This window comes from Podarcis gaigeae (assembly GCF_964106915.1).
Source record: "Podarcis gaigeae genome assembly, chromosome: 1".
In the NCBI taxonomy this organism is placed as follows: domain Eukaryota; kingdom Metazoa; phylum Chordata; class Lepidosauria; order Squamata; family Lacertidae; genus Podarcis; species Podarcis gaigeae.
The window spans coordinates 39,703,971-39,727,043 of record NC_139678.1 but is presented as its reverse complement, the minus strand read 5'-3'; the positions used below and the strand labels follow the sequence as shown (position 1 = coordinate 39,727,043).

The 23,073-nt window shown below is 38.9% G+C and overlaps 1 protein-coding gene across 5 annotated transcripts in view; it reads right to left on the bottom strand.

The window, feature by feature from the left end:
• Positions 1–4,846: 4,846 nt before the first annotated feature.
• Positions 4,847–23,073, bottom strand: part of CDIN1 (CDAN1 interacting nuclease 1) — a 124,832-nt gene continuing 106,605 nt past the window's right edge. For 4 of the 5 annotated variants that reach the window (XM_083745390.1, XM_083745393.1, XM_083745392.1 and 1 more), the window contains one exon: positions 4,847–7,882. In XM_083745390.1, coding sequence (XP_083601516.1) covers positions 7,768–7,882 — 115 coding nt within the window. In that variant the 3' untranslated portion in view covers positions 4,847–7,767. The remainder of the gene's footprint in view (positions 7,883–23,073) is intronic. The other variant, XR_014565873.1, reaches the window with a different exon arrangement.

Genomic DNA, 23,073 nt, shown 5'->3' with positions numbered 1-23,073 from the left:
TTTTTTCTACAACCAAGCAGTGAATAATTTTAATGAAATAAATAAATTAAACACAATAAACTAATGCCTATTATATTTTTATTATGTTGCAATTAACATTATTTCCCCTCCCATTTTTCCATCAACTTAATAGCATCGTTTGAATGAATGTAAAGCCTGATTTAGCTTTGCAGAAATGCTTACACACTCCCCAGTCTCAATCTTTTCTCCTTCAGTACAGCCAAACTGGGAGAGGAGAGGGGAGATAGGAGCATGTGAGTCCAAGCTTCACACAATCTTGTTCCTGTAAGAGTAAACACGGTTCAGCACTTCCAGTGTGATGATTGCCTTAAGACAGGAGTCTTAAGGAGTCTCTTTAAAGTTCCCCATAGGCCTCAAATAAATCTGCCCATATCATGTCTTTCCAAACATAGGGCATGCATTTCAATATTGTCAGGATTGCACCAAAAATTATTGGACCAAACTGAAACAGTTAAGGCTTCAAAATGAGTCTCCACCCCCTGTAATATGGAAAAGTTTAGAGGGGACTTTTGAATCTCTTTGATCAAGCTTTGAAATAATTTTACTGGATTACCATTGTACTAAAAGCATAATTTATAGTAGCTGACCTAAGCTGCTCTTTGTATAAAAGCCATATATTAAACAATGGCAGGAAAGCAAAAAATGCAACAGGAACTGAATCTGCTCTGTTTATTATTTAGCTTATAATTGCATCTTCCTTATTTAATCTTTTGAATTCTGGCATGGTCTTAATAATAAGGGTTCAAATAATGTTTACTATACACAGGAGGGAAAGCCTTGAGTAATACACCCTGTGCCTTCAAACTTTGTGTAGCATGTGACCTTTCCTTAACCCAAGAAGGCCTGTTTTATAAAGATCGTACTAGATAGCTCCCCTATAAAGCGTAATTTGCTGCCAAGCACCACTCTTAGCCATCTTAGTTAACATTTCTGCATACGATTTTTTTTTTTATCTTTTCTCACAGCAGTTCCAAAAAGCCAAGGTTGGCACAAGCCTATCCACTGGCTACTTCTGAGCAAGTTAACCAGAACGAGAATCTACAGTGTAGATGATTGCATTTACAGCAGGTATCTTCAAACTATCTTCAACCCACTTTTAACCCAAACATGTGTTTTCGGATGCATTTCGAATTATTATTTTTTATTATTTTTTAACCATATATTTGCATGGAGGTAGTGCTCCTGTTGTGACCCACTTTGAATTAGGCTGTGACCCACTAGTGGCTCCCGACCTACCGGTGGAAGACCAGTGATTTGCAGGATAGCTCTCTGCCCTTAGCAATATGGATCTAGCTCACCCATTCTGGAGCCTAATTTCAAAACACAAGAATACAGACAAGGGCCTACAGCTCTCCTAAGGATGTTGCTTTATCCAGTACAATGGGTGCTGGTGACACATTTTTTTTGTCAGGGTGATGGAAGGGCATCATGGGAGATAAACTAGAAACCTGCTGCCAAAGATTTGGCTGATTAGTTCAAATTGTTATGTGAAATTTAGCTGCTATGCGTTTCCAACAGATGCATTGCCTCTAGTTAGGGTTGCCAGATCAGATGACTGCAGTAGGTTTATTGCCACCACTGAGAGAATCCTCCTGTCACAGTATATAGTCTCAAGTTCACAACCCTTTTCTTCCCTGGGCTCTTTGGCCCATAATTCTCAGTGGTGCTTTTTTTCTAAAAAAATGTTTAAGGGTACTCTCATTTTGACTCAAGAAAATCACCATTTTATAGTTCAAATCAGGAAAAATAAATACAGTGGTACCTCTGGTTACGAACTTAATTTGTTCTGGAGGTCCTTTCTTAAACCATTCTTAACTTGAGGTACCACTTTAGCTAATGGGGCCTCCCTCTGATTTCTGTTCTCATCCTGAGGTAAAGTTCTTAACCCAAGGTACTACTTCCAGGTTAACCCAAAGTGTTTGTAACCCAAGGTGTTTGTAACCCGAGGTACCACTGTACAGTAAATGGACAAAAGTACAAATATTCACAAAATGTTTAGGGGAATGTGGACCCCGGCATCCCCCCAGAAAAAAAGCACTGGCTACAGCTAGTTTCTCATTGGATTCGCCTTTTCTTGAGTTCCATGTTTCTACCAGCCTGTGTTTTCCCAGTTCCTCACTTTCCCCTGCATAGCCTACTTTGCCCCACTTTCTCAAGCCATCTTTATTCTTGGCCAGCTTCCCTAGTGGTCATGTCTCCTCTAGCCTCATCTTTCCCCTTAAGCATTCTCTGATCTAGGCTGAACCATGGGCCTCTGTTGAACAGATGTGTAGGAGATTTGGCTACTGCATCATAAAGACTCTTGTATTTGTGGTAGAATTTGTTCCTGGAAGGCAAGTGTTGAAAGTTAATGCACAAAGAATACTATGGGAAAGTGAATAAACAACACTGGCTTAATATGATTCAGGGTGAACCCCCCCCCAAACCAGTGTTTTCATGTGTGTCGAGAGCTTGCAAATGTAGCCTCTCAGAAAGGCTACCACATTCACCTCTATGGTGCAGACTATAATATCTGCACACTGTCCAGTGTGTACGGGGTCTCTTCCCATTTAGGTCAATGGGGTAGGTCAATCCTCTGGAGCTCATATGGACTCCTGCATCAATCAATATGTGTGCAAAATAAAGAACATCCTGGAGCTCTTCCTTTACACTCTCTATCTTCTAGCATTCGTTGCACATTTAGTTTTGGCATTCATTCATTGACATAAGTAAAAGAACGAATAGATTTTTATCCTTCCCTTTGGCTTCCAGAATAGCACTAGGGCAACTCCCAGCTTCATTTCGTTAACAGTCAGCACAGATGGAGGAGGGCTGGTCTTGCAATTTTGATTATCTTCTCGGAAGCCCAAAAGCTGACACTGATTCAAGATTTTCATTCTTGCTGTTTATTTATTAAAATCCTTTATAGACCACATTTAAATGAAAAATTACCTAGGTGGTGTAAAACGCAACACCATCAACTGAAACACACTAAACTCCCTGGAAGATGTGTGTGCATAACTATAGCTTTATATTCTGCAAACTTCTGGATGAGCAGAAAAAGAGACAGGCCACAAAATGATGCATGCACATTTCCCATCATCTACCGTATTTTTCGCTCCATAAGACGCACCTAGTTATTAGAGGAAAACACACACAAAAAATATTCTGAATCAAATGTTGTAGTAAACTATTTAAAGAAGCAAAGTGGGCGGCTCCTGTCTGTTTTGCTGCTTTAAAGCAAGCCTCAGAGGAGGGAAGGAAAGGGAGCCATGGGTCCCATCCGTCCCTCCTCCGCTGCTCGCTTTAAAGCAGCAAATTTAAAGCAGCAAAGCGGGCAGCCCCTGTCTGCTTTGCTGCTTTAAAGCAAGCCAGAGGAGGGACAGACGGGGGCCATGGCTCCCCTTCCTTCCTTCTGTGGTTCGCTTTAAAGCAGCAAAGCGGACAACAGCCGCTTACACATCCCTCCTCCGTGCAGCATTCGCTTCATAAGACGCACAGACATTTCCCCTTACTTTTTAGGAGAAAAAAAGTGCGTCTTATGGAGTGAAAAATACAGTACCTCATCAATGGAAAAAAATACAACTACAGCCAAACCTCGGATCCCAAATGCCTATGTTTTGGGCTCCCAAACGCCAAAAACCCAGAAGTAAATGCTCTGGTTTTCGAACGCTTTTCGGAAGCCAAACTTCCGGCGCAGCTTCTCCTTTTTGAGGGTGTATGTTCACTGCAGGAGAGGCTGAGTGTGTGCAAACAGTGACACAACAGGAGGAGCAAATGAACTCTCATGCATTTTGGATTCCTAAGGGAATGTCTACTGAGAACTTTTGCAGCTGCCATTGGAGGCACTGGTGCGCACACTGCCACTTGTGGGTGCAACACTGGTGACCCCTGTGTAATTAGGGTGTTTGGTTTTGACTAGGGAGCCCTGCATTCAAATTGTGGAGGATCCCTACTCAGACACAAGGCTTGCTCGGTGAGTCGCAGGTTTCCCCCCACTCTTACCAGTTTGTTGAGAGAAAACTTCATTATGCCACTGAGAATTCTGAAAGAGTCTTAATCCGAACCGAAGAAGTCACTCGTCATCACTATATCCCCCCCCCCAATATCTACTTAATTTTAACTCCACTTTCCTCTCCATTTTAGGAAGATCTCCCACCCCCAAGAATAATAGAAAGGTAATTAGCTCAGCCTCTGGCAACTGAGAATGAGCCCATGTGTGTCCATGTCTCATTATTGATGAACCAAAGATTTTCCTTTTATCTCCATATTGAACTCATTGCACACAAATGCAGCAGTTTCTATGGCTTGGGGAAAGGCCTTTTTACAGTGTTTGTAAGAGCAGATGCTTGGTAAGTCTATATATGCCAGTGAGAACATCATTCAGTTTTATGCCCACTTCTGTTTTCTTGCTTGGCATAATTCATTAGCACATTCTGCAGAATACTCTCTCCATAAAACTGGATTTGGCTGTAATGTTAAGGTTCTAATGACTATAGCATTGTAAAAAAACACAATAGGTTTTTTTAGCTTTTTTTTTTTTAAAAAAAACCCACTTATAATTGATGTGTATATTTGATAAGGAAAAAAATACACATACATTATTATTTTGCAATAGAGCACCCTTTTTAATTTATCAGTTTTAAAAATAATTTTGCTGATGGTAAGCCTGTGGAAGGAGAATTACCGTAGCACAGTTCGACAGCAAGTCTTTATGACTTGCTTCATGCTATTTTTAAAATGATTATATGGGCTCATTTCTAAATAAAGTCAAAAACTTTGATTGAAGACACCAATATAGTCTGCCAACCTGTTATGTCACAACGTTATGGAGGGGTATAAATACTAAGATACAAGCACCTCGTTTATTTATCTTTCCTTAACATAATTTAATGTAAAATTCAAACAAAACAAAGATTAGATGGGGCTTGAGCAGGATTTTCAACATCTGTGCAGATAAATTTAATTTATTCCAAAGACAGGAAGAGAGAGAACTACTAAGCCATCTTATAAAGGCTGCTGTTGCAGATTACTTCACACAACAGAATGCAGCTGTACCACCTCAAGCAAATCCAGTTTTACCCTTAAAACCTCCCCCACCCCATTTAGACAACCCTCATCTTCAGTTCTGTATGGGAATAATGCTGGAATACTATTTTATTTTCGCCTTTTGAACAAGTTTTATGTACACCAGGCAGTAACACCCTCAATGTTACTTCTGTGTAGTACCGTAAGTTACACACTACAGATTTCTTCTGCCATCTTTTATGTGCAAGCAAACCTACAAGCTTGTTGCAGTATGTTAAACATAAATGAGTTACAGCTGCTTGAAATAAGGTCTTGCTGAAAGTTTAATATTTCAAAGAAACATACCTCAAAAACTACAGGGTCCTCTGCAAAATAGGCAAGCTATGGTCTACTCTAGGAAAAACACTGAGATTCTTCTGCCGGAAATGGGTGATGGAGGGGGCAGGAAGAAACAAATGTTATTTCTTTTAATACAATGAGATTTTCCCATTTTCATTTTAAAAAGCAGCAAAACTGAGTGAACTCTGGGGAAAAGGTAACTTCACGATTTGCTCTGCCCTTTTGACCTAGATGTCTCACAAGCTCTGTTCCTGGATCTGATCAGGGTGTGTGTGTAGAGTGTTTCAGGGGAAGGATTGCTCTTATTAAGGGCAGTGTGGGAGACTGCAGTAAAACATAACTATGCATGACTGCTAGTTGGTGTATTAAGGGGTTAAGGATCACAGAGTTGTATTGCTAAATAGATTCAGTTTGCTCATACCCCCTCTCCTCTGGAAAGGAAGTGAAGCTTCTTTCCTCTTCCTTATCTCTCTATCTCTGCATGGTGTAATCAACCAGGATGGACATGCTTAAGCTTGCTCCAAGCTTAGAATGCATAATCGAAGTTGTCCTGCTGTATTTTCTACCCAAGAGTGTTCTGCCTGCATTATCATTGCTGCTGCATGGAACAATGCATGGCCGAGATCTTGAATATCTGTAAGTAAATCCTTTTAAACTTACTTCTGTGTGTGGCCTGCTCATAGCAAGAGGAGTAGAAAGAGGTTAGCTGCTGCGTGCAACTGAACTGGTTAAAAAGTTTTAGCAACCAATATTCCTAACTCTATATTACTGCTTAACTTTGGTGAGTTTAATCTCTGCTACTGGGGCTCTGTCTCTGCAGGAGAGTGTGCAAAGCCCCATGCTTAGAATCCAGGCATTTCTGAACCCAGCCATTTTCTTTAGCTCCTCCCCATGCATGTGGGTCATAGAAATTCATATTTAATTCCCCACAGCCAGAACTGCCACTACCACTGCTGGCTGTAAGAACTTGGGTGCTGGAGCTTGCATTTTCCTCCTCCCTATCATTCCCTTTTCCTTGTGTGTTATGTCTTTTTTGTTTGCGAGTCTGAGGACAGAGCGTGTTTTAGGAATGATCTTTTTTGCTTAAGGGGAAGGTATAATTGTGATAAACAAATAAATGAATGAATGTGTAAGCAGAATGTTGTCTTTCCTTGCTGAGATGAGTATATAAAGATATGAGAATGTTAGTGACTGGCAGAAAATATATAATATGAATGTGGGTCGGACCAGTTTCTGAAGCAATGGAAAGAGGCTTATAATAGCTTATCAAAAGAGTATGAAAAGCAGTGATAATTATATTTCTTCCATTTCCTTCTGCCACGAAAGTGGAATATACATCATGAGCTTTGAGTACTTGTTGAATGATGAACTGAGGACTTCAAATAGGCTATGGGAGTGCAGGAGGCATCCACTTAGGGTTGCTATAGCCTGAATAGTTTTATATGCTTGTGAGCATGACCATTAGGTATTGAATTCATATCCAAGCGTAATATATCAGGTACATAGCTCTGATTCTCAGTCATCTCCACAGCATGTCCAAATAAAATCTTTGCCTTCATACTGTTACTGAAAAGATCTTTCTAACACAGATTGCCAGGCTAAGACTCAAGCTGTAACAATGCCCACTTTATTCTAAAATATTAAAATGTCCATTACAACTTAATATATACTATAAATATTTCTTGACTTTTAATTTCAGGATCAGACAAATGAGACATTTTTTTTGTAAGAGAGAATAGCATTTCTACAATTATGCTATTGCTTTTAACAGCATGAAATGAGATAAATACCAGCAATTAAAATTTACATTAAAAGGGTCAACTGTCTGGCTTTGTGCCCAGAAACCCTGGAAGTTCAGAGTTAAAACAATGTATTGCCAGATGACTTGCTTCCCTAACCTATAAGAGCCTGTAGTAGCTTGGCGCAACAAGACCATTTAAGAATGGAATACTTAAGTTTGTGTTAGCTAGGTTTTTTAACATTTACCAGAAAACAGGCTTGTGTGACAGAAGACATTTTTTTAAAGTGACTTCATAACTGGGAGGAAAACTGAAAGCCACACCTTTCAGCCTCCACATTTCTTCTTTTGTTCAAAGTGCAAGGAGAAGCCATCCGGAAGGAAGAAAGATTACGGCTATCTATAAACTGCTTGACAGAGACAGAAATGCTGATAATGTTTGGGCTGTGTCTGTATTTTTTGGCTGCTTGCATCAGCAGAGGGTTGAAGTAAAGCAGAGACCCTTGATGTGTTTGTCTAAAGTAGTAGTAGTGTGATCCTGGGCTGGAAGAGTTCACCTGAAGTTCAGGGCAGATGTTGCCAGTAGTTTATAGTGCAGGAAAGTAAAATTGCTTCCGGATTTGCCTTTTCCTCTCATTTTTTCTATCGCCCCCATGGAAGTCTCAAAGAGTAACTATGTCTGTAGGGAAGCAGTCTTTGAGCAAGATACCACGATTGCGATGACAGTCCAACTCTTCGATAAAGCCATACCAATAGATAACTAGTCCGGGACCAAATCTAGGGTAAAAAAGAAAAGACCAGACATTATTAATGAATAATCACAATCAACAAGAAGAGCATAAAAACATGTGAAGCTGTGAACTATTAATAACTCTGGAAACTGGTCATGGAAAATGAGCAAAGCGCTTTACAGGTATTGAAGATAAAGCACGTTTAAACGAAAGGCTGTGTTTAATCTTTCAAAGGATCTCCAAAGATTCTTACTGGACAAACAAATATTATTTGTTATTTCCTTGAATAATAGTCCAATAAGAACCTTTGGCTGAACACTGCATGATTTTTAGAGGGGGCTCCATATTATTTTGCTTTCCACATGTTCCAGCCTTGATATTTCAGGATTAAGAAAAGGGAAGAGTATGAAGAAGAATTCAGAGAGGAGCAACAATTTGTACAATGCTTACTATTATCTGTAATAAAACCTCTACAATGAGGAATTGCACAAGAAACTATCAATGCCAAAACACAGTTCATCACAGTTTTTTTCCATTCTAAAACTCTCCTGCTTGTGCCTTAGAAATTCCTCAGATATTACTAAGGCTGACTGATCCCTACTAGGCAATCTCAGGAAGTAGCCCCATGGCCTATTTTATCCATCAGGAAGTTCAGACCCTCAGGCTGGGTTCATAAAGAAGTAATCACTATCAATCATTGTGTAGTGATATGTTTTGCACATCAGTTTCACGTTTTTCCTACTGAGAGCACTTAATTAAAGGGAAGCACTACTTTTGGTATAGTATTGCAAGAATTTTACAATGAAATCATAAATTATGAATGTTAGGTTAGTAAAAGGATGTCTAAAAACAGAACAGCCTTCTATAGTCTAACGTTACACCAGGCTGTACAACACGAGGCCAGAAAGCTCTTCCCTTCTCCCTTTCTGTGATTTATTGTATGGCACAGTGAACTTGCCAAAAACAACAGTACAGGATGAGCTGTTAAGAGACTGTATGTACAAGGTCAGTGGAATGTCATATAATGGTTTGTACACGGGTCTGAATTCACACCAACATGGTAGTCAGCTTTTGTTAAGGGCCTTAATTATAATGGGGATGTCTCAAGAGAGCCATAACAATTTAAAAGTCCGCCAAGTCAATAAAACATATTTAAAAATGTGGGCAGAACCAGGCTGGCTTCGTTGGGATGGTTCTTTCCAACACTACAATGGAAGGACCGTTCCACAGATGTCTAATGAATAATGAACAAAAGCGACAAAACCTAGTGGACTTCTTTTACCATTCTGATTAGACGGAGGACCTTTCTTATATTCAACTGCTTAATTCGGCCATCTGTGGATTTATAACCACTGCCTTCCTATGCTTTCAGAAGCAATTGCTGTGTATGGCATCTTTCACTCTAAAACCTTGGGTGTTTTAGAATGACAGGTGCTATGTAAGGACTAGTGTTGCCGATCTGGCTGTGTTAAATAATTCTTTCAAAATGGTGATCGGCAGTAAAACCAGATTATAGTGGCCTACAATAGATCCTCTCTTGTAACCACAAACCATGGTTTGTGGTTATGTTTCAATTGGCCCACTGACTCAACTGGATTTCTGTATTTTCTGCATTAATGTTATTATTCCTTCAATGCCGGACAGGATGTATCTCATAATACAATGTCTCCATAAATCAAAGGTAGCATATGCGCAACAGCCATACAATCTCTATTCTAATTCCTTGTTCAAAAAGACTTAAGTGAAGTACTTAAAACCAAAATTAACTTGTTGGCACATTTAACATTTGGCACTGACTATCAGAAACTCCTGCTGCTAAGCACTAATTTCTCTCTCATTAGCTCGCAGAATCGGAAAATCACAAACAATGCCAGTAGTTAATTATTGCTGCCTTAATTTGAAAAGTCATTTAGCCTTTTTTCCCTTTTGTGTCAACGGGAAGCAGTAAAGAGGTCAAAGAACCACCCTTTTTAATTTGAGACTCACCACCATTTTTCATAGATGCATAGATGTGATTTGTGAAGAACCCAATTCAGGGCTGCAAATTATAGAGTAAGTACAGAAACTTATTTATAGATTAATTATACGGTTAAACAAATTGGTGACCAACCTTCCTTTTGTGATCACTTTAAAGAAAGTTAGGCTGAACGGAACTATTGCTCACTGTGATGAAATCAGAACATAGGAAGAGCCCTGTTGGATTAGACCAAAGGTCATCTGGACCAGGATTCTGTTCAACCAAATGCCTCTGGGAAGCTCATAGACAAGGCATGAGGGCCATGGCGCTCTCTTAAAAAAAGAAAACAAGGAAACAACCCAGGAAAGTCTTTGGAATCCAAATCCAGTATCAAAACAAGAGACTCCTGTCTAAAAAGAAATGCGTTTCATAGGCCATTATGCTGGAGCAATGTGATTTATTTTGAAAGTCCAAGCATTAATCAGTGAAGAAATCAACAATGTTGGAGAAATGACCTTTTTCAGACAGTTATTAGACTGTGCAATGTAAAAACCTTTTAGTTTTTACTCGAGGCTCCTATTTAAGTACAAGGAACGTGTGGATTCCTCTTGTTCCCAGCTCCAGAAAATAAGACCATTTCCCACAATCTGTTTGCAATCTTGTAGCCCATTTCCTAAACCATTTATAAAGCAGGCTATAACACACACAAACAAATGTTACCTTCAAGGCATTGTACAGATTTATACTTTGTGGTCAGACTTGTTAAACTGGGGGCTGAACACCGGTGGGGTAGAGGGGGACACTAGAGTTTTTATACTTGGTCAAAGAAAATAATGGGTTATATGTATTGACCATAAATTTACTGAGTAACCTAATCCACGAGATGCTGTACATACTATTTAAGCCTTTTAAAAAATACTCAAGTGCAATTCCCAGAGAAAATGGTTACCTTAAGAGTTACACTGAAATGCAAACAATTAGCTAAAGTATATTGGTCAGGAGACTGGAAATTCAACCATTATGGAAGCAATCCAGCACATTGATTTAACCAGATATTACAATTATATTGACTGTCTGAGGATGCTTTCATAGAATCACAGAAGTGTAGAGTTGGAAGGGGCCCCAAGGGTCATCTAGTCCAACCCCCTGCAATGCAGAAATCTCAACTAGATCATACATGACAGATGGCCATCCAACCTCTGCTTAAGAACCTTCGAGGAAGGAGAGTCCGCAAACTCTTGTGAGAGTCTGTTCCACTGTCGAACAGTTCTCATTGCCAGAAAGTTCTTCCTGATGTTTAGTTGGAACCACCTTTCTCATAACTTGAATCCATTTGTTCGGGTCCTACCCTCCAGAGCAGGAGAAAACAACCTTGTTCCATCTTCCGGCCCTTAAGATATTTTAAGATGGTTATCATATCTCCTTTCAGTCTTCTCTTCACCAGGCTAATCATACCCAGTTCTCTAAACTATTCCTTACAAGGCTTGGTTTCTTTGGGTTTATGTTTCCTAAATATGTTTCCTAAATAACTTTCCCAACATGCCGCACAGCAAATTGCTTTGGAAAATGAGGGAACTTTCAAAATCAGTTTATGACACAGCTTGGCTGTATTCCATAAATGCAGAAGCCTACTGAGAGCACCCTTGTATGTTTGCTACATTGTTTGCTACCATATGTGACCAATCCTGTCTCCTGGATACTTGCAAAAATGTGGTTAATGTGTGCATTCATTAATTTTGTGCATATACAATACATTGAACACTGTGTACAGGTAACTGTGAAATGTTACTAATAATTGATAGATTTATCTCACAATGTAATGGAAATTATTAGCTGCTGAAGACAGATGTAACATTAAAAGCACCAAGAGCATAGTCCTTAGCTGTGCTTCAAGCCACTTTTCACAACTGAATTCTGTGGACCAGTGAATTGAACTCTGGTTGAAGCCTGTCAAGTCTTCCTCTTTTGTGCCTACCAACCTGCTTGCCAGGTACTACTGTCTCTGCCTCCATCTGAAGCCGGTGAAAGACTGCAAAGTGTCTTGCGCTGCAGCCAGGCTCATGGTGTTTTCAAACACTTTTACGTATTTAGTAGGTTTGAAGTTTTCTGCACATTATCATATATCTGTTGAATACAGTTTAACTCAAATGCACTATTGCTTATGCAAAAAAGGATGTTTTATTTGTGTGGCAACAATTGGAATGTTAACAGACTGTAGGAATGCTGCTAATCCTTTTTTTTTTTTTGGCTTATATATGACTCAAAGCAATTGTTTATTTCGTGGACATTAAAACCATCTACTATTTTGGTGGCTATTGAGGAGTTTAAAATGTAAACTTAAAACTGTATACTGAGAAAAATTGACACAACAGTGGATGAGAAATATGGATTATGTGAAAAGCATTTAAAATACGTTAATCATGTTCACATTGAATCATTCCAAACTAAGAAACTAGCCATCCAACACATAAAGGGCATGAACCATCTATGGCTGCCTAGATGGGAGATGATCCTCATGGGGCTTTTTAAACTCAGTTTCAAATCAGTCTTGGGAGGACTGCTGGGAGGAAGATGACCCACGATATGCTAATTGTGACAGGAAGAACAAGATAGGGCTCCCATGCACAATGACCAGACTGGCATTTGAATGTTACTTCAGCTTCTTCCACTGCACCTGTCAGCAGCTGACTAGCTTAGGGGATGCAGAGCAGGCCACAGACCTTTGTCCTCTGACACCTCACCACTGTTTTCAGAAGCCACCTCACTAGCCAGCACTAGCAGGGAGCACTGCAATTTGTTCAGTCAACTGGAGGCCAATGCATAGGCTCATTAGACTCACTCTTTCCTAAGGTCCTCTTCAGCAAGATACTTGACACTGCTTCTCTCCCCCCCACCCCAAACTCTTGCCAGTTTGGAAGCTCCTTTCATATCCATTTGCCTTGGGTCTCCACACCCAGTCATGGCAATGCATGATCTTGAGTTGCTTTTATCCACCTTGTGGTTTGGATGAAGAAACTCGGCATTTAATGAGTCTAAATGGCTTTGGTTCAATAAAAAGGATTTGCCGAGGAATTATAATAGAAGCCCACGTTAATTGTAGCCTCACGTCCTATGCGCTCAGTAATATGGGCTGTACATAATAAAAATCACAGGATGGTTTTCAAGATCCTTAGCTTACTAATCTTTTAAGTGGTGATGGTGAGATAAGGACTAGCTAGAGAGAACTATGTGCAGATTATGATTTTCCTTACTACTTGCATAAGAAAAACAGGGCAAAAACCTCACATCAGAGTGAATTCTACCTTTGAAAAGAATTCTGCCAAATGGCTGTTTCATGAGATGTACGTAAAAATATAATGTTCTCTCTACAAAGCTTTATCTTCATTCCAAATCTTTCATGACCATTAACCTATTCTGGAAAGGCTGCAAGTAGGGGGGAAGCCCTCTATTGTCTAATTCCCCCAAGATCCAAACTATACATCATCATTGAGAAGAATTAGAAGCAAACATTTAGTTAAGCTTGAAACTGACGGACTTAAGAGGAATGCCAGCCTGCAAACTGCCAGGGTGACAGAAAACATGAGACAAGCTATTGAGAAAGGTTAACCTGAGGTCCAGACAGCCAAAGTGCTGGTCAACTCATCTTGCCATTAGGTGATTAATAGTTGTTTATTTTTAGGGCTTGAACTAACAGGCCATCCTGGGGCCAGTGCAAGATGATATCTGAATAATCTCTGGCTGCCTTGTGCCAGAAGAAATCTTTTCTTTTTTCAGCTGTTGATCTGGCTGCAGTCCTTGCCAGAACAGTGAGATGTGCCTAAGACAAAATCTCTCCCACTACATGTGTCATACTGAGGTGTCACACACCCAAAAGGTGACTAGGTGGCTAGGTCTCAAGTAATTAATTCTTTTTTGCTACAACCTCTTTTTCCTGAGGTCATTCCTTCTTTTAGCCAGAGAAAGTATTTTACCTGCTGGTCTTTCATGACTGATCTTAAAGAGACAGGGCTCAACAGACTATATTAACACCTCCATCCCTGCAACTGTTTAGAACAAGATTTCATAAGCACTCGTCTAATTCATCTCTTGTTGTAAAGTAATAATTTATTTAATAGTCCAATCTATCTATTGACATAAAGCAGGCATCCATGTTATGTTGTTTTATATACCTATTGACAACTTTTTAAATTTTATTTCAGCAAGCCTACCCAGATATATGATTTGGTTGCCTACATCTGTTTTAACATTTTTGCTGATTTTATCTGTGTTTTAGCTGATTTGTGGTTTTTATCAACAACTTTGCAATGTACCCCAGAGATTCGGCCTTTGATCAAGCAGTTTATAAAGCTTTTCTAAATAAATAAATCACAGTTCAATAAAGGCAGAGTGAAAAAAAAATGCTTTGCATTACTTTCAAAGTAGAAGGGTAACACTACAAAATACTAATTGAGTGTAAAAGGTAAAGGTAAAGGGACCCCTGACCATTAGGTCCAGTCGTGGCCAACTCTGGGGTTACGGCGCTCATCTCGCTTTATTGGCCGAGGGAGCAGGCATACAGCTTCCAGGTCATGTGGCCAGCATGACTAAGCCACTTCTGGCAAACCAGAGCAGCACACGGAAACGCCATTTACCTTCCTGCCAGAGTGGTACCTATTTATCTACTTGCACTTTGACGTGCTTTCGAACTGCTAGGTGGGCAGAAGCAGGGACCGAGCAACGGGAGCTCACCTCATCGCGGGGATTCGAACCACTGACCTTCTGATCGGCAAGTCCTAGGCTCTGTGATTTAACCCACAGCGCCACCTGCATCCCTTAATTGAGTGTACAAATCTCGTAATAGCCTGTTGGATCCGGGCAATGGCTCATCTAGCTCAGCATCCTGTTCTCACAGCGACCAAGCCCACAAGCAGGATTAGAGCACAAGAGCATTCTCCTCTCCTGTGGTTTCCTGCAACTGGTATTCAGAAGCATTACTGCCGCCAACTGTAGAGACAGAGCCACCATCTTAGTAAGCACTGATAGCCTTTGCTTGAGAAACAGGATAAAAATCAGTAGCGGATGATGTGTTTGGGCTGTGTCCCTTACCTGATCTTCCTCTGGCCAAATGGCTGGTGCATAACAGGATGGAGATGAAGAGGGGCCAGGTGGACGTGAGATTGTTGTGGTGCGAACGTGCCAATGGAACCAATCTGGTGTTTCTGCCTGTGTGTTTGCACTGTACCAAACTCACTGCTTACTTGCCCATCTCCATCTCAGCATGCAGCTGCAACTCAGCCAGGTAACAACCCAGCACAACCCCGCTGCCTGCTACTGCTTACTACTGTAATTGAGCAAAACCCAATCAAGATTACAACAGCATTTTTTGACAGCTAGGTGATTCAAGAGCTAGCAAATAAGAGGGTGGGGGAGGGAGCTGTGGCCTTTCCTATGCTATCAGACTTGCATCAGCTCCTGTCAGCATGACCAATGGGCAGAGATGATGAGATTAGATTTGAAGGAAAGCAACATCTGGAGGGCCACAGGTAAACAGAGGCTCTCATCAGAAAAAAAACCTCAGTAGGAAAATATTATTATTATTATTAATTGAATTTATATATCACCCTATACCCAGAGATCTCAGGGAGGTTCACATAACAAAATCAAAATATAAAACCAGAAAATATATAATCAAAATAAATCCACCCCTTTTCAGTAGCAAAAACTATTACTCTCACAAGTTTGGATTGTTTTTCGATGTGTAGAGATCACACTTGCATTTCAAACCAGTGAACTTGGCAAAGCAAAATGTTTCTTTGGGTTTAAAATGTCTTTTGAGGCAAAAAGTAACTGATAAAGGGGCAAAATCTTTCCTTGAAACCGCACATGGATAAACAGGATTCTCATTTCTAAACCTGTCAGTCTTTGACTTTCTACCTGCTCTACTTTTACATTTACATTTTTAAAGCATATTTTAAGAGCATGCCTAATAGATTAAGCATTATTTTTAACTAAGTTCAAAGGGAAGAAAAAAAAACCCTGCAGCTTTGCTCGTGCTACCTGATTTCACTATGGCAACAGGAGGAAAATGGTAAATTCTAGAGATTAAAAGAGCTATAATTCCAGTTGAAGGAGTAAAAGTAAGAATTACAATTCATTTGTAATTCCAGGTAATTTACACCACCTTTGAACTATTAGTTAATTCTAAGAACCTCATTTTCCAAGCATGGAAACTTCTAAGATATTACACAAAGTGGATTGAGAAGTTTGTTTGATTAGGCATTGTTTTCTCTTTACTGTATTTATTTGCTTTGGCTTATCACTTAAGTATTTATGTATGTGCAAATTTATGGAAATGTTCGCTCTATAAAGGCTTTTGCTTTTAAATACTGGTCTTAATAAAATACTTAGGAGACGATAATCCAAGGGATGATGGATTTTAGGATGTTTTCTTGATCACATAAAATGAAACCACTAAAAATCTTCATGGGATCTTGTGATTCTCAGGTAACATTCCCTTTAGCATTTTATAACTCATGGGTAAATTAGCTTTATTTCAGTGTGGGCCACTAAGAATTTTGTACCGTGGGTGCACTAAAAATAGAATGACAAAGTGTAAATAATAGGATCATTCTGTCTACTTATTAAGGTATTTATATCTTGCCTTTTTAGGAGGCGAACAAGCGCTAAGAAATAGCTAACAGAAAAGAATGCTAAAAACAACACAAGACTAAATAAAACCACTAACCCCAACCACTAACTGAACAGTTGTAAAAGAGAGAGACAGACAGAGAGGCTAAAACAGATATTTTGTCAAGGGAACACTAGAAGAAACTCAACAAAAATGTGTGTAGTTTAATTTTAAAATATTTACTTTATATATTTGGGCACAATCCACTCCCACCACAGGAGTATCTGCCTGTTGGTTATGTTGGGAGCAAGGGCCACTGTAAACAATAGGACTTACTACTGAGTAGACACATATAGAATTGGTGTGTTAAATGTGCCTCATGGTTTGTGTTAAAACACACACACACACGGTTAAATAATTTTTCTTTGTGGAAACATCTAGGCATCAAATAGTATCTCAGACTGAAACCAATGTGTCACAAAAGTCAGTTACAAAACACCCATTTAAGTTAATGGTTCAGGACCAAATATAGCCAAAATATGACTGAATGTATGAGGGCTGTTTCATGCTAGAAAAAATCCTTTCAAGATATACTCCACTGGTTTGGCCCAACTGTGATGAGGATAGCAGCTGCCATTAAATAAACAAATCCTTATGTTAATAGGTTAAGTGCTTGGCTATGCCGTTGATAAATGTGAAGCTAATATAATCAGTGGCAGTAAGAAACCATACAATTGGCTGTTGGCAGAGCTAATCAGAGCTTCCAGTTTTCACAAGGGTAAAGTTTCAGAAAGATGTCGACTCTAGGCCTTTTGACCTAGATGAGACTTTGGACATGCCAGCCTTGTGTTCTGGTAAACAGGCTGGAACTCTGAGTGCAAATCAGTAACATGTGCCCTTCACTAATAGAACACATGGCTTTAAAATTAAAATGCAATGTGATCGAGTGCTTCGGGATATTTTAACAGTTAAAAGAGAATGTGGCCAGATAAAATGCTTAGGTCACATCTTTTATGTCCCCTTCCCCACTTAAAAACCTGGACAAATTCAATTGTATTGTATTTCTTTAAAATCTGCTGGAAAAACAAAAAGTTCAGTTAATTATTTCATGGTTGATTGTCTGGAGGAAACGAGGATGTTGTGTTTTTCTCTACAACATATGCCACCTATTAGATAAATAGGTTTCACTACATCTAACTAACAAAAAAGAAAAAAGGGGAAATGACTTTGCAAATACATAAATGTAATAAAAACGGCAATAATATATAGATAATTAATTTTTTTTCTAATATGCTACATTTGTATTGAACAGAATAATGGACACACACACTTCATCTGTATCTATCTACACAAACACACACAAACTAAATAGATGTATATACACACCCACTAAATATCATTAATCAATAGTTTTATTCCAGCTCTGAAACTGATGCTGAATTCATAAATTCTTCTTCAGACAGTGAATTCAGTTCTTAAGTGACAATATGGTTGTAGATGAAAAATGAGAGGGATGTATCAGCATCTTTGGTGGAATCCTGGGGCCTGCAGAAGTACAAAAATGTTTAGGAAATAAAACTCCAAGGGGGAGGGGGCAGCTCAATGAAGACTGAGCTTACTTAGTGGTCAGACAACGCTGAGTTACACTGGGTCAGTTTCTACATGGCCTCTATAAACATATTTCACCGTTGAGCAAAACACTCTGATGGTTCTAGTCTACTTTTTTGTCATTCCCAATGGGAGATAGCGCAACTAATCTGCAGAGTACTGCAACGGATACTTCCTGCGATGGGGCAGTGGTGTGTCACTGCACACCATAAGCTGCAATCTCAAGAGCAAACCATGGACAACATGCTAGCCAAACCATGGCTTAACTCACAGGAGCACACCAGCAGGAGGAGGGGAGGAAGAGCAAAAATGGCTACTGTCTCTGTTCCAGGAGTCCACATGCTTTCGTGTTTGCACGAAACCTAGGCTATGGTTTGGCGTAATGTTATGTCAGACTGGGCCAGTACAACATGAACATGTGAGACTGATACTGAAGCACATATTTAAGGGCTCTGGAGCCAAAGCAATAAGAAGGAAACAGCAACTTTGGTGGCAACGGTGCTGCATTTTTTTAAAAAATCTGCAATTAGATTATTCATGAGAATCAAGTTAGCATGACCAAAAAAGAAAGCTAAGTGAAGGAAGTTCATATGGACAGACAGAATGCTGGACTTAGCTATGGGTTCAAAATCTTTGCATAGCTCCAAAATATACTGTACAGGACAAATACAAAAAGAATGAAAAAGCACTTAGGAATGAAAAAGCCTTTAAAAATGCTATAGAAAAAGAGGAATAATTATTAGTGAGACCTGGTACATACATTGCAGTATGGAGTGCTCCTATTCAGGGTTCCAGTGAGGCAGGTTCATATCCTATTTCCTGATACTGCATTTCCCCTGCCCTTCTCTCTGGTTTTCCTTCCTCTCCCACCAATAGTTGCCAGCATTTGCTGGCCACTGAGCATTCTCAGTCCTAATTGGGGTGTTTTGGGTTCTCACAGGGCTCCAATCCCCCTAAATTTTATTTTTTAATTTTTGGTAGTTTGGACTTTGCCCAAACCTGTTGATACCTCCTTATTGTTTGTGGATTGTGCCAATTTGGTTATACCAATAGTCAGAGGATAAGGCTGCTCTTTGGTATACAGGATAAATACATAAGCAAATATAGATGGCTGCTGATTGCTTTGGGAAAGTGTTCACTAAACCTAAGGAAAGGGGGGAAATGGGAATCCAGATCAAAATATACAGCCAAACCATACAAATGACAGATATATAAAATTACTCTGTATTTATCAATAAATGAACGTCAAAAGAATATATAAAAAAATAATAATTAAGGGAAATAAGGGGGAAAGTAAGATTATGATAATCTCAAAATATAAATTAGTTCAGATTTAATCATTCTATTTAATGTTCCAGTCTTTCAGCAAAACATTAAACAAATGCAAGTTCTTTTTGTGGTGTAATTAGTTATACATGTCTGTAACCACAGGTATGCAAACCATAAAAATTGGAATGCAGTTCAAGAAAAAAAGCATCAGGAATTGACTCTTAATAATTAAGAAAAAAGAAGAAAAAAGAAAGCTTTGAATAAAACACAAATGAGAAAGTTGCAGTCCACCACTCTGTGTTAACACCTCTGGCTTGTAATGGATGCTATCACAGGATTACTATCCAGATTTTGTTTATTTTTCAGTATATTGGGGGTCTGAAAACCATGCTGTCTTACACTTCTGTTACTCTGTAACCTTAACTATTATTCCCACTGTGTAAAAGCAAAGCACAAATTTAAGGTGACAAAGCACCAGTTGGCGGATGTGAAGTACACTACGAAAGCACAAACCTCTAAAAGCTGCATAACCATTATGAAATAACTGACCTATATGAAACTGCTACCATGGTTCACAAATTTATTGTCAGGTTCCAGCCTCTAGCTGTTCTCTGATTGTTCTAAATACTTGACAAACTGAAGCCTTTTCACTTTCCGTTGAAATTGCCTCATCTCCCTGTCAGAGCGCCATGGGGGACTCCATTACTTTTCCGACTTCTTTCCCCTACTGACAAGTCATTTAGCTGGCTTCTTGTTGTGAAGGCTGTCCATGTCAAATTAGCCAGGGCCCCTATTGTCCTTATTACCACTCGAAAAGCCATCATGAGTAATGCTACGGGGTCCCTCAGTTGTCATCATTTGTCAGAAAGAAAGGGAGTGTGGTTACATATAGTTGACAGGTAATTTCAGTGTCTACAATTACCCCAATTAGTCTTGTCATAAACAATTCGATAAATGCACACCAATACAAACAGATAAACACACCAAGGTCTCTCACTATTAATGTTGTGTAATGGGTAAATCAGTGATATAGTGCTATATTTTATTTATTTCTTTAAACTATCCTCAGCTGTACGCTGGCAGTTGCTACCTGGTCAGCACAAATTGTACTATCTACTTTCATTAGCTCATCACTATCAGAGAATAAGAAAGGCTGTGACAAAATTCATTTGGGGGGTGGGGAGGAAAGGGAGCAGATTGCCTAAAGCAGGTGTTATAACAAAGATAAAACAAAGGTTTTCAGTTCAGCACTGCCGTGCCTTTAGAAGTGATTATGTTAAAAAATGGAAAAACAAGAAATGCTCTGGAAAGAGAGGGAAAAATACATTCGTTCTGAAATTAGAAGCACCTGATTTTTCAGCTCAGTTGGTGGTGTGACATATATTTAACAACATGTATTAAAGGCTGATACTGAGAACCAATTATTTCACTCATGGTATTAGCACTATGTTCTTCAGATATATAATCTAAAAGTGTAAGAGATACACCCCAAAAACACCCAAATATATCATTCTTCAACAGACCTGATAATTTCTGAATTTAGAACTATTTGGCTACAAGTTTAATAAGTTCAATATAGCTGACAGTGAGTGATGTTATGATTTTACTAACCAAACACTGTCAGTACCAATTTCTGTTTCATAATGCAGTACGTATCTGTTTTAACACAGCATACTACAATGCTACAGTGCTGAATTAAGGACTATGAAGCTTATTCCTGATCACGGTACAAAAAAACTGTCCAAATCTCAGCTTTTCCTGAGTCTGCTGCACCCTGTCTATTTGCTGACCGCAGACTTAAGTGACGGGTGGAAAACCCAACAGAAGTATGTTGTTGTAGGAAATTGCTTTTGGCAACTATTTGTTCAAGCTCAAGATTTTTTTTTTTTAACCAACACTAAGAACCCAACAGAAAACAGGACAGGTCTCCCTAATGAGTAATCTATTTTAGCACAGTCTTGTCTAGGCATGACAGTTTACTGAGAGGCTTGAAAAACTCGTAATTACCAGTGTTACAGGGCAATTAATGTATATTACACTGCACTACTCATGGCAGCAACTGTCATTTTCTCAATAAAAATGAGTACTCTTCAGCTAAAGGTGACATTAATTGGGACTTTAATGACTATGCAGAGGAGCTGAAGCCAAATATGAACAAAACAGCGATTCAATGAGCAACTTCAGAAACGAGAAAATTGTACTAAAATGAGATTAATTGCTGTTTAGAAAAAGGAAAGAACCTAAAAAGCTATTAAATTGCAGGGTTTGGGTGCCCGGGTGATGGTTGTGATGTTAATCTTGCATTCTCACAGCAGGCAAATATTCACTAAATTCAGAGCCTTTTGACAGCAGGAAAAATCATGTATGCTTAACTTCAATCCATCAAAAATATATTTCAGCTTTTATCAGTGTTCTAAATACTTCTGCAATTTCAAAAATTACTGCTCCATTCCTTGGCTGTCATCATGCAAATGTGAACACTGTCAATATTGCTGTGAAAAATTCCTCGGCTTCAAAGGCTTACTTTGGTGATAAAGAAAGAAAAATGTGAAGATTAGAATTGCAAAACACACACTACTAATATAACAGAAAGCAAACAATAGGAATGTAATATTTAAATTGTGGAAACTGCTAAAATAGAAAATGATGGGGTGTTTGTATATGTGTGTGTGTGCACGCGTGAGAATGCCAGTGAAAAATAATTTCTGAAAATCTTTGATAGCCTATGCATGCATATAGTTAATTACTTATTATAAATAATCAGGACATAATTTTGCTACTCAACTTCAGGTGATACAATTATTAAAACAGTTCTATGGTTTCTAAAAACCTTTATCCCTTCCACTTAATACTTGAAGCAATTATATAATTGCTTTTCCTCATAGCTCTTTCAACTGTCATGATGACTGTATACATAAAACATTGCATTTAAACTCTGACATATAAGAGGGATAAACATAGGTCTGACTTCCTTTGAAGTTTTGTCTTCAGAAACTAGAAATTTTAAAACAGAAAATTAGTTTAGCTATTGAGTGAGGCATATGGATTCTTTACATGTGTTAAGCTTTATGCATACTTGGAAATAGCTGCAGCATTCAATAGAAAAGCACTGGCATTATGGTATTTCACAATTTCCTTTTCTATAATCAATTCTGTTTGTTCTGCATTTTAATAATTAAACAGCTATCTCATCTATAAACTTAAGGACACACACATATTCTTCTGGTCCTATTAAAGAACTGCATCCAATAAATGCCATAATAAAGGAGTTTCTAAAAGCAGTAGTCTCTCTCTCTCCCTCTCTCATGTTTTCCATTAGTAAGGTTTTAACCATTTCACTGCACAGTTATGCAAAGTCTAATTGGCCAGTGGTGCATGCAGAAAGAATTCCTAAATAATGTGTTTATACACAATTGTATTCAATTGTGTCCTACACAAAGTAGAGCCACGAAAAAGAATGAATCTAATTTAGCCATGTCCATTAAACTCAATGGGTCTACTTTGGGTAGGACTAGCATTGAATACCATCCACAATGGTGTGGTATTCTGTTGTAACCTAAAGAAAACCACAATTCCCAAACTTCTTTTTTGGGATGCACCTGTCACTTCTTCCTCACAAATCCACCTCCACACTCAGGTGTCCTGTACTTATGGTCACTATAGGTGCTTCAGATGATATTACAGCCCATTAGTCTGCTGATATTGAGAAAACTTGAGGGCAAATCTAACTTTTGTGCAAGAGAAATTTAAGTTCAGTCCAGGTAGTAAGAAAAAAGTCCTGAGCTAAGCACATGTT